Below are 12,571 nucleotides of genomic sequence, written 5' to 3'. Positions count from 1 at the left end.
TTGTTGAACTGCAGCATCACTTGCTATAAGGTTTTTTTTAAAGGCATTTCTTTTAATAAACATTTTAAAACCTTTGACCAGAATACAGTGTGCCAATTACATGATAGATTCAGAGAAGTATTACGATATACAGTTTAACAAACAGATTGAAAGCCAAAAGTCAGTCATATGTAATACATGCTCTCTATTCTGATGTATCATTAAACATATCTGAGTACTTCCATGTGTTCTGGTAAATTATGATTATTGCAAAATGTAATTATCAAGCAAAATACACAGAATAAAAATAAGGAATAGCACAGGGGTCATAAAGGACCCAATCATGAGAAGACCATGTGCAGCCATTCAGGGGTGTGCAAGAAGCCTCCATGACCCCATGCATGGCTCTGTAGGAGCCTCTAACCACAAGTTGCTGGACTTCTCCCCACCATGGGGAGAAGAACACTGAAAAAGCAGGAAGAGTCATGGCCCTATCCTTCTCCATGCTAGGCCAAGGAGTGGGGTTGGCTCCCTGAGATGAAACAAAATATTTTAGCCCCTATATGCAAGGAACAACACCAGGAGAGAATCTCACTGATGTTACTCTCTCAATGGTGCAGGAGCTTCATCATGGCCTCTGCTCAAGCCTGTGGCATAATGGCCAGGATTTAGTTCATACTATTTTATTTCCACAGGTTCATATGTGTGTGTAGTGTTAAAAAGATAACTAAAGCCTCTTTCCCAAGAAAGAGGAATCTCTGGCCCAATTCTGCATCTCTTATTCATGTAAGTAGTTTTTTTGGCTTTGAGACTACTCATGTAATATTTGAGTGAGAGCTGCAGGTTTGGGCCCTATATTGGGAAGGGATAACAAAGATTAGAAAGCTGTAGGGAGGATGAGAGGTACAACAGTAAAAGATTATGAGAAATACTTTGTTATACAATAATCAGATTCACTACATTTGTGCGATTCCATTTCTAATATAGCATTGCCATATTTACAGTCTCTGCCCCCACAAAACTTGGGTGTATGATAAGGATGCTCCTTTTTAAACTTCAGTGTCATCCTGATGAAGAAGCATAAAGATGGTATAAGCCGGCAATTGTCCATTCACAGTAGAATCAGCCTGAAGGAACAGGACAAGGGTTAAAGCCATGCAATAGCATAGAAATTCAATGTGTGCATTTTTTTTTGGTTCAGTTAAGTTTATATTTATTAAGGAGCCAAAATAAGAGTGAATATTCTTGACAGACACAGAAGTAGTAGAAGTAGTGTTTTTGGGAAGACGGGGAATTTAAATGAGGAGGAGGAGGTAGCAGTTTGATGGATAAACTCCATGCATGGAAAATAATGGAAGAGATGTGTGTGGGAATGAAAAGACACGTGTGGAAAAGATGAACAAATGGGGAAATGAGGCTGACATCACTGGCAGAAAGAAAGAAAATGTGAAAAGAGACTGGTCATATAAGCAGGAGAGGTAAGTATATACTATATATAAGTACTGTGGTACTCTCACATGAAAGGTGCTAGATACTAGCTACATGAAAGGCAAGAGTGTGAAGGATAATTATTTCTGTCAGGGAAATACCTTCCTCTTCACATGTACCACGGAAACTAGAAAATTATGTTTTGTCAAAAGGGAACCAAGAAGTAAGCATTCAGTTCTGCTCCCAATAAAGTCAATGAGCATTTTACCATTGACTTCATTGGCCCAAAATTACATACAGTAATTTGGATTGGATATTTAGAAAAAACACCAAATTCTCTGAAGTTGTGGAAATATAAGAAGTTTTGAGTATAGATTTTTTTTCCCCCAAGACTACTCAAGGGGCATAAGAAAGAGAGAAAATATACTAACTACCTAAAATGTTAATCAGTGGGGAAATACCCATGACACTTACTGTAGGTAGATGCACTTAGATTTAGAATTACAGAGATGATCATTAGCAATATTTTTAAAGTCCTTTTTCTAATTATATTTCTAAACAATTTTACTATTCGGAGCTTCCATTGTCACTAAGCAACTACAAGCTTCCAAAGTATACTATCATTTTCTATTTTTATCTTTTACAATGGCATTCAGAATTCATGAAAATATACACACCTGGGAAGTTTTGGATGCACAAAAAAATGCAGGATTGAGCCTTATAGCAGCAAATACTTTAAGTGCTTTAAAGTATTATGTGTATGAGCCCAAGGCTTAAATTCAGACTTGGCTGTAAACCTGATATTCTTTTGCAGAAGATGACCTCTAGAGAGGTCAGTGAATTTAATAAGTGTCCAGTGATACCAAGGAAAGTGAATTAATTAGAAACAATCTCAAATGCATATGGTATTCCACTTGAGAAAGTGGCTTTGGAAAATTGGCTGAGCAGACCCTCCTGCTGAAGATGACAAAATATAACTTGCTGTTTTTGGGAAAGCTGTTAACATTTGAAAAATATTTCCTTCCATAGGTCTTGTATTACTGTTGCCCCAACAAATGAAAACAATAAATACAAAAGTTTTTTTTAAATGCTTGTAAATGATTCACTGCCTTATTCAGAACCTTTCTTGTAGTTCTGTAATCCAAAACCAAAATACATATAATTTGGTTTTGCAGGGGAAAAACCCAACCCAAATCCAACAACCACAATCCAACCAGTGTGTTGACTATTCAAGATGCATCTATGTATTAAAGTACGAACAACTTGTGCTAGTAGCTTATTACAGTATCAGTTTTCTCCTTCTTTAGCTATAATATGTTCCTGCTCATCTACCAGTTCACGTGCTGTTGTATTGTACCTGGTCAAAGAAAATCTCCAGGTAATTTTTAAACTCTTATAATTAATTGTATAATTATAGCGTAGCTGGTTGCCCTGTTTCTACATATATCCTCCAGTGCCTAATTCCTGCAGTCCTTGGCACAGCCCAAGTTCTCAGTGATCTCATCTGACATGTCGGGTGTGCAAGGAATGCAGACTTGGGCCCTGACTAATCAGGTTCTCTGTTGTATTCTTATTATTACAGCTCTAGAGGCCTGGCCTAATATCTCACATGCCTGTTTCCATCCCTTGCTTCCATGCCTGATATGGAAGTGCGACGGGTCAGTCCCAAAAGTCCTAGCACTGAGCACCCCCAAAACTATCTGAAGGTCGCAGCTGGCTCCTACCTATCCAATGTGTTGACCTAAGGCCGCAGGGCTGTGAAGACCGGGGGCGGGGGCAGTTCCCGTGCGCAAGGATGGAAACGCTGGCTCTCCCCGCCTGAAGGCACAGGGAGGGACTCGAGGCGTGGGACGGTGTAGGCGGGCGGATTCCAGCTGTCCTAGGCTCCCAGGCAGCGTGAGCAGCAGGGGCGATGCCTAGAGCCGCCGGGGCGGCGGCGGCAGCGGCTCCCCCCTGCGCCGTGCTGCAGGGAGCGGCCCGGCTGGCCGGAGCCTGCTCCCTGGCGGCGCCGCGGCCACGCGCGGGGGGCTGTTGCCGCAGCCGCGTCGGGAGCGGGCGAGGCGGGGATGCAGGATTCCCCCGCTCTCCGCCAATCACACGCGCTCCTCAGGCCCGGGCTCCAGCCACTGGCTGCGGCGGGCGCCGGGTCCGGCCGGGCTGCGGGCGGCAGCGTGGGGGGGATGCGCTGACCTTGCGGCAGGCGCGGAAGGAGCGCCCCGGGGCCGGGCCATGGGCACGGTGCCGTCCGCGCTGAAGCACTGCCTCAGCTATCAGCACCTCCTCAAGGAGCAGCTCTGGATCGGGGAGCCGGCCGCGCCGCCGCCTGCTCTGCATCCCGGGCAGGTACCGCCACCAGCCGGGCCTGAGGCGGGCAGGGAGGGAAGGACTCGGGGCAGGAGGAGCTGCAGCATCCATGGGCTGCCGGGGCGCGTTCTCCAGCAACAGCCCCCCTCCCTTCCCTGCCTACTGCCCCCTCTCACCTGACAGCTGCCTCCTCCCACCCGCACTCGCCAGCCTGCAGCCCCCCCCCCCCAACACCCACCCATCTGCCTGCTGTCCTCTGGGCACTCCCCTACTGTCCCCACCCCCAGCCAGCTGCTATTACACCTGCTGCCCCCCACCCCCATCACCTTCTGAGCACTCTCCTGCTGCCCTTCCTATCCCTCTCTAGTGGTCCCACCTATCCTACCTACTGCAGTCAGCCTGCAACATTTCAACCCTCCCCCCTAACCAGAAGCAAAGTTTTAAGTAAAATAAAGAGGAAAATTAAATTCAATATATGAGACATTGAAGGCCTCTGTAAATGTGCCTATTAGTAGACCCAGACTACCTACCAGGGAAACACCTATAAGACTGGTTGATTGGTTGTTTATTATTGATTCGATATTTTAAACTACTGTTCTTTTATTAGCATCACTGCTAAGCATATGTAGTCTCCTTTCAGGGTGGTGGTGGCACTATACAGGGGAAAAAGACACAATCCATGAGGATTTTCTTTTTAAAAAAAATCCCTCCCCTCCATTTATAGACTGCCCCAAAACTGGAAGAATTCCTGTAAAACTGTAGGTGGAAGACATCTACCATGGCAGCCACTTTTGTGGGGCCACGCTACCAATATGTTTCAGAGTAACAGCCGTGTTAGTCTGTATTCGCAAAAAGAAAAGGAGTACTTGTGGCACCTTAGAGACTAACCAATTTATTTGAGCATAAGCTTTTGTGCATACTGCATCCGATGAAGTGAGCTGTAGCTCACAAAAGCTTATGCTCAAATAAATTGGTTAGTCTCTAAGGTGCCACAAGTACTTCTTTTCTTTCTGCTACCAATATGCTCTTTCAGTTTTAGTTAGGTTTACCAACTTCGGCTGGATGAATTCCTGGAGGTTTCATCACTGACATAACCTTTAATTAAAGATTAATCTTTAATTTCTGGAGACTCCAGGACAATCTTGGAGGGTTTGCAACCCTAGTTTTAGTTTCTATAGCTACATTTGTTCAGACTTGCATGTAAGCAGCTTACATCGACCAAACTCTGTAAGAATCTACACTAAAATGTAGCTCCCACCTTCGTAACTTGCCTACTACACTGACTTACTAACTCCACCTCTGCATGAGGTATAGCACTTAAGTCGATGTAATTAGGTCAACGCAGTCATAGGCACCGACTTCCCCTTTTCCCGGTGGATGCTCAACCCCCACCCCAACCCCACCCCTGCATTCCCCCGCCCTGCCCCCGTTCCAGCCCTTCCCCAAAGTTCCTCCCCTTCCTGCCCCCATTGCACCCCCTTCCCCAAAGTCCCTGCCTTGCCTCTTCTCCGTCTCCTCCCCGAATGCGCTGCTTTCCTGCTCCTCCCCCTCCCTTCTGGAAAGTCCTAAGCACCACCAAACAGCTGTTAGGCGGTGGGGCAGCAGCAAGCTCTGGGAGGGAGGGTGAAGAGCCGGGACATGGTGTCCTCAGGTTGGAAGAAAGAGGTGAGGAGGGGGGAGCTTGGCTGCTGGTGGGTGCAGAGCACCCACTAATTTTTTCCCGTGGGTGCTCCAGTCCTGAAGCACCCATGGAGTCGGCGCCTATGGATGCAGTGTCAGTGTAGACACTGCATTGCTTACATCAACTGTTGCTGCTTTTCAGAAGCCATCCCACAGTGCCCCACACAGACAGTTAAATTGGTGCAAGTGCTCCTGGTGAGAATGTGCACCGCTGACACAAGGAGCATAGTGTGGACATGCAAAAGCAGTTTAATTACTGCGGTGGCTGTAACTCAACACAACTAATGTCAACTTAATTTTGTAGCGTAGACTTGCCCAGAATGGTGGCTGGAGTCCTGTATGAGCTGCTTTTCCTCACTACCACTTGCTATTGGGGACTGGTAATTGGTCAGCATTCAATTTGTGAAGGGATAGTCTGGTTTCATTCTACCTGCAGAGCTCTGTGATTGCCAGATATGTTTATATTGTTTGCCTTTTCCTCGAGTGCAGCATGCAGAAATGGATTAGGGCTTACCACTTGTTCCTAGAGTTGGAAACCAAAATTAACCAAAATGTTACTGACTTCTCCTTGAAGTGTAGGAGAGGTGACGTGAGATCACAACATCTCAGATCTAAAGTAGCCTGTAATTGAGAGTATTTATTTAGATTGTTTTGGGATTTGTACATTTATTTATTTTAAGAAGAATTATAAAATAATGCTGTCAAAGCTACTACAAACACAGTAATTATTTTTGACAATTATTATACACAATAAATATATCATGCTTTGCATTCAGATTATTTGATCTGCTGAAAATTGCATAATAAGCGTGTTTCCATGAGAGAGAAAAGAAGCCAAATGTCTTTGTCTTCATAGCACAAAATTCTTTTTGTTCTTGTGTATTTTTAAAGGCAACCATATTTCCAATTGTTTAATGAGTTCAATATTTTATAGAGGATATTAATTTCATAGGTCAAAGTTCTTCCATCTTATTTACCAGTTCTGAATTCCCAAAGCAGGCAGAACTTGCGTTGACTTCCAAGTTAATTTTGTCTACAGTAAAATTGAAGGATTGACCATTAAGAAACCTCGACCAGATTTGGGCTCCAACCCTGCAAGTTCCCCTGCACAGGTGGACTCTTGCACCTGTGTGAGTCCCTTTTGAAATCAATGGGGTACTGTGTCAGATTGGGGCCTTGGTTTGTTGCAGATTTCCAAGCACGATCATTTCTGCACAGTTTTAAAATAAATATAAAGCATAAGTATGCCTATAAAGGCATCAAACAATGTTAATACTTAGGTAAACCAAATAAAACCTTTACAATGGACTACCGTATAAACATTACAGTAAACAACATAACATTTAAAAATGAAATTGTAGCCCATTTCAAACTCAGATTAGGGTCCCATATCTTCTTAAATGTCTCTGAATGACTTCTGCATTGATAAGTGGAATAATTTCATTCATGCCTTTAACTCATCCTGACACTCAAATACTACATTTTAGACTCCTTTTTATTTCAGTGGTAGTAAGGTTAGGCCAATGCTGAATGCTTTTGAAAATCCCACTCATACTACTTTCCTGGCTAGGAATGGGTTTAAGTACATGGTTAGGTGTTTTCTAGAATTGGGACCCAAGAAAAGAGAGAGAAGGAGCTTTCTGCTTTATGCAAAGGAGGGGGGAGCTATGCTCCTCTCCACATTCCTTTACTTTAATCCCTCCTTATACAGGCAAAACTCCCCTAGAAGCCAATGAAATTTTGCCTGCATAATTTCATGCTCAAGCCAGTAGACAAAGCGTGATAGACTTCATGCTGTGAAATAAGAGCATAATAATAATGTTGGTGGATGGGGTAAGGGTGGAGAGGTAAGAGGGAGAGAATAAGGCTTGGAAGAACCAAAGAACAAGGAGGCTGAAGATGCCAAACAGGATGTGGGATATTAAGAGCCTGATAATAAATTGCAAGGAAGTTTGTCTCAGTGGAGCCATCAACTTCGCTCTTTTATGCTAGTTTGTTGGAAATAGAGGAAAGATAACTGAAACATTTTAGCAGTTACAGATTTATATTACATAGAGAGTATTAGCTGGCTTTAGGGCTATATAATACAGCTAGAAACACTGTAAAGAATTTTATAGATATTGCTTTGTAAATTTGGGAATAAAAAAAACATAGGAAATTTCTATTCAGACACTTCATCTGTTTTTCTGATGATATCCTGTCCTTTGATTTGTTGCACCTCCACCTCCCTCTAAGAGTACATGCAGGCAAAGTGATCTTCGTTTTCTCTCTTTCCAGCCCAAGGAGAAAAAGACTGATTTCAGACACCCCCACTATGGCAATTCATTGCACTAAAACACTGGGACAGCTTGAAATCCTTCTTTTCACTCAATTTTCTGTGTGGGTTAACTGAGGCACATTGAAATTAAGTGACCTGCCCACAGTCATCGACAGCCAAATGAGATTATCGTTGAAGTAAATACAAGTTTTGCCACTGACTTCAAAAGCAGCCGTATATGGTCCCATATGAGTGTTTCAGAAGTGATGATAAGCCATGATTCTCTTGGCGGCCACTCCTTTTCTTCCTATGAATGAGAATAGCTGTGGGTTCAACAGGAAAAGTTTATAAGCTACATTGTCTACAGTAAGAATTGGCAACTGTCCAGACAGAGAGGTCCTCAGGCAACATTTTGTTATGTCTTATTTATCTTATGAGAGAGAAATTTTGCTTAATCACCATTTGGTACTGTGTTTAAAATGGCAATGAGAAGTAGGTGACTCATAAATGGTAATAATAAAGATCACTATTAATGACCTGCCTCTCTCTTTCTAATGAGCTTGATTCGTAAGAGATGGAGCCTTTGATGCATGGCAAACGAGGTAGGAAATCCCAAAGTGATTGAGGTCACTGACTCATTTTCCCCTGGGCTTTAATGCAAAAAGGTTTTGCAGCCATTGGAGGAAGTAGGGTGACTCCACTTTTTTGGTGATACGGCTGGCTGGCTGTGCAGGCTCAAGGATTCATTCTGTATCTAGGGCAGGGATTGGCAACCTTTGGCACGCGGCCTGCCAGGGTAAGCCCCCTGGTGGGCCGGGCCAGATTGTTTACCTGCCGCATCCACAGGTTCGGCCAGTTGCGGCTTTCACTGGCCACGGTTTGCTGTTCCAGGCCAATGGGGGCTGCGGGAAGTGGCGTGGGCCGAGGGATGTGCTGGCTGCTGCTTCCCGCAGCCCCCATTGGCCTGGAGCAGCGAACCACAGCCAGTGGGAGCTGCGATCGGCCGAACCTGTGGAAGCCGCAGGTAAACAAACCGATCCAGCCCACCAGGGGGCTTAGCCTGGCGGGCCCCATGCCAAAGGTTGCCGATCCCTTATCTAGGGCTTGTGGCTGAATTTCAGTTTTCAAGTGAACAGATAGAAACTAGATTTTAGATACAATCCAATGGTAAAGCTGAAATGAGTGGAGTGCTTGTTCCTTTTGTTTGTTTTGTTGCCATTTCACAGCATAAATATTTTATATCCAGGTGGTAGAGCTCTGAAGTAACCAACTGTAGAAGCTGAAAGTAATTTGTGTATCACAGGGCACTTCCTCAGCTACCCGGTGTGACGTGCTGCCTGACCTGTTTGCGTTATCTCTTACTCACAATATACACATAGTCCACTTCTTTTCCCTATGTGTATCCTTAATCTTTAGATTCCTACCATCGCAGAACATAGTACAGGCATGTGTGATAAGGAGCCTTCCACCCAGCTTTTTCTCCTACACCCAGCTCACTTTCTGAGCTCCCCCCCTTACTTCCTGGTCCTGCCAATTGTATATCTTCCCTTATTGAGCTAATTATTTCATTAGCCCAGTCATTACCCCCAAGTGTCAACAGTCTCACCATAACAAGTTAATTGCCTCCAATTAAATCTGTAATCTTCTCTGTTTATGCAATTCCCTAAATGACCAGGGTGCTACAGTAGCACTCTGTCACATATCTTCCCCACTTATTTTGTTTGAGACCTTTTATTGCTTCCTGGGGTGGGTGCCCTCCTGCTCATCCGACCCTTACCTTCTTTGTGGGGATGGGGTTCTACCAGGTCTTTCTGTGCCTTTTCCAACTGGAAGTCCATGGGCTACCATTGGGGGCCCCCTGCCAAAAAAGTTCATTCCAAGGGTGGTTTGCCCCATATTTCTACCTTGGGCCTTATGTTATCACACAATTCACATCCCATGGGTCTTTCCTACAGAGTACTTTGCCCCTGGTTTATACCCACATCAGGATTTGTCTCTTCCCTTGACTTGCCCTGCCCCAGGCAAGGGCTGATATGGGTAAGATCCCTCCAGTGCCTCATTATCTGACTCCGTCTCTCCCTCCTTAGTATATTTTCCATCTTGGTCTTTGCCCTTGGCTTACTCCACCTGGAAGTCGGCTGAGCTTCCACCCTCCTTCTCCGCTAGGTGTTTCAGATCCATTACTCCCAGATCTATTGCTCCTTTCTTGAGTACTTCTCCACCTCCCAAGTTCTCCAGCATTTTGATCCTCTTTGAGCTTGTTGGCTTGTGTGTAGGGTTATTTAACAGTGCTCTTGGACTGTTACCTGGAGGGTGTATTACTGACTGTTCTTTACACTGGTCCAGCCACCAGGGATCCCCTCTCAGTCCTCCACTCTGTTTTTTAAGGAAAATGGAGACCAGTTCATTCCTATCATTACTGCATCACAGCTCCTACTCTCTAACACTTGAACTTCCCTTCTATTTCCAGTGGAACAACCACCACTTGATAAGTGTTCCTTTCCTGATGGACACAATTAATTGTAATCATTACCCCATTCTATTGCTACTGCAGCCTGACCAAGGTGCCAGGGAATACACAGCAGCGAAGTCCACAACGCCCTTTGTGGTTTTCCAGCCCATGTTGATGGGAATTGTCTTTATCTCTGGCCCATCTTTTATGCCTGTCCACCCAAAGAATTCTGCAAACCCATAGTCCATGTATGGGGCAGTCTTTCTTTATATATCCTTTGCTCCCGTGTTGATAACACCATTGGGCAGGTGCTAAGGGGCACCCTTGGGCACCTTTGTTTGCCTCTGGCATAGCCTTCCCCGGCTTTGATGGCTGTGGCTCCTCAAACTTTCCCCCCGCTCCCTTTCTGGGGAGTGGGTGGGTGGAGCTCTTTCCTTGGAAAGTTTGCCTCTGTATACTCTGAACTTTTACAGCAGTCTCCTGAGACTCCAGCTGGTGCTTTTGGACCCAGACTTTTGCAGCCTTGGGGAGGCTCTGTATGAACTATTTCAGAATAATTGAGTCCCTTGTGGCCTCCATGTCCAGTCTTTTTGGCCTCCACCAATGATTGGTCCAGTCTGATCATTTTTGTGATATCGCCTGGGGACGTTCCCACTGTTCCATTTAGCTGCCCTGTATTTTTGAGGGTATTTCTCTGCCAACAGGCCCACCCTATCCAGAATAGCAGCCTTCAGTGTGTCACAGTTCTTGGTTTGTTGCTTGCTTCGAGCCATATAACCCACTTGGTCCTGTCACCGGTCAGGTAAGGGGCTAGTTGCAGCACTGACATACCTTTGTCTTATAGCCACTCATAGCTACCTGCTCAAGTGTTATCAAGAAGGCATCAGGGTCATCCCCTGGGTCATTTTACATAATTTTTGGCCCACTGCCCAATCTCCAGTTCCTTGATTAGCATTCCCAAACCTCTACTGTATCTGACAATGCTTTTTGATGAATTCCTGTAAGGCCTGCTATTGTTAAGAATATAAACACATAAGAATGATCATAATGGGTCAGACCAATGGTCCATCTAGCCCAGTATCCTGTTTTCTGACTGTGACCAATGCCAGATCCTTCAGAGGGAGTGAACAGAACAGGACAATTTGAGTGATTTATCCCCTGTCATCCAGGCCCAGCTTCTGGCAGCCATTGATGGACCTATCCTTCATGAACTTGTGTAATTCTCTTTTGTATCGTGTTATACTTTTGGCTTTTACAACGTTCCCTGGCAACAAGTTCCACAGGTTGACTGTGCGTTATGTGAAGAAGTACTTCCTTATGTTTGCTTTAAACTTGCTGTCTGTTAATTTCAGTGGGTGACCTTTGGTTCTTGTATGATGTGAAGGGGTAAATTACACTTTTTCTCCACCTCATTTATGATTTTATAGACCTCTAACATATTCCTCCTGAGTCATCTCTTTTCTAAGAGGAACAGTCTCAGCTCTTTTTGATCTTTCCTCATATGGAAGCAGTTCCATACCCCTAATCACTTGTGTTGCCCTTCTCTGTACTTTTTCTAGATCTAATATATCTTGTTAGTGATTGGGCGACCAGAAATGCACTTAGTATTCAAGGTGTGGTATACTATGGATTTATATAATGACATATTTTATGACATTATGATATATTCTATTTTATTATATGTCCTTTTCCTAATGGTTCCTAGCATTCTGTTAGGTTTCAGAGTAACAGCTGTGTTAGTCTGTATTCGCAAAAAGAAAAGGAGTACTTGTGGCACCTTCTCTAAGGTGCCACAAGTACTCCTTTTATTTTAGCATTCTGTTAGTTTTTTTGACTGCCACTGCTCACTGAGCAGATGTTTTCAGATAACTCTTCACAATGACTCCAAGATCTTTTTCTTGAGTAGTAACAGCTAATTTAGACCCCATCATTTTGTATGTATGGTTGGGGATTATGTTTTCCAATATGCATTACTTTGCATTTATCAACACTAAATTTTATTTGCCATTTTGTTGTTCACTCACCCAATTTAACGAGATCCCTTTGTAACTCTTTGTGGTCAGCTTTGGTCTTAACTATCTTAAGTAATTTTTGTATCGCCTGCAAACTTTGCCACCTCACTGTTTACTCCTTTTTCCAGATCATTTACAAATGTGTTGAACAGCAGTTGTTCCAGTACAGATCCTTGGGGGACTGCGCTACTTACCTCTCTCTATTGTGAAAACTTATCATTATTCGTATCTTTTGTTTCCTGTCTTTTAACCAGTGTCTGATTCATGAGAAAACCTTCCCTCTTATCCCATGACTCATTACTTTGCTTCAGAGCCTTTGGAGAGGGACCTTGTCAAAGGCTTTCTGAAAGTCCAAGTACACTATATCTACTGGATCACCTTTGTACACATTTTTGTTGACACCCTCAAAGAATTCTAATAGATTGTTGAGGCACGTTGACTCTTCCCCAACAAATTGTG

At 44.0% G+C, this 12,571-nt stretch overlaps 1 protein-coding gene and 1 long non-coding RNA gene across 8 annotated transcripts in view; one reads left to right on the top strand and one right to left on the bottom strand.

The window, feature by feature from the left end:
- Positions 1 to 285: 285 nt before the first annotated feature.
- On the bottom strand, positions 286 to 3,269 carry LOC122464959. Its single transcript, XR_006289426.1, has 2 exons — positions 3,132 to 3,269; positions 286 to 1,106 (listed from the first exon to the last, which is right to left on the bottom strand). It is a non-coding gene; the product is annotated as an uncharacterized LOC122464959 (long non-coding RNA).
- Positions 3,270 to 3,471: 202 nt separating this feature from the next.
- Positions 3,472 to 12,571, top strand: part of HMGCLL1 (3-hydroxymethyl-3-methylglutaryl-CoA lyase like 1) — a 107,807-nt gene continuing 98,707 nt past the window's right edge. For 4 of the 7 annotated variants that reach the window (XM_037894223.2, XM_043542383.1, XM_043542384.1 and 1 more), the window contains exon 1: positions 3,472 to 3,750. In XM_037894223.2, the coding sequence (XP_037750151.1) occupies positions 3,637 to 3,750 (114 nt within the window). In that variant the 5' untranslated portion in view covers positions 3,472 to 3,636. The remainder of the gene's footprint in view (positions 3,751 to 12,571) is intronic. The other 3 variants (XM_043542386.1, XM_037894222.2, XM_043542387.1) reach the window with 3 other exon arrangements.

Source organism: Chelonia mydas, chromosome 3 (assembly GCF_015237465.2).
Source record: "Chelonia mydas isolate rCheMyd1 chromosome 3, rCheMyd1.pri.v2, whole genome shotgun sequence".
Taxonomy (NCBI): domain Eukaryota; kingdom Metazoa; phylum Chordata; order Testudines; family Cheloniidae; genus Chelonia; species Chelonia mydas.
Note: the sequence above shows the minus strand (reverse complement) of the source record. Positions and strands in the feature narration are given on the sequence as shown.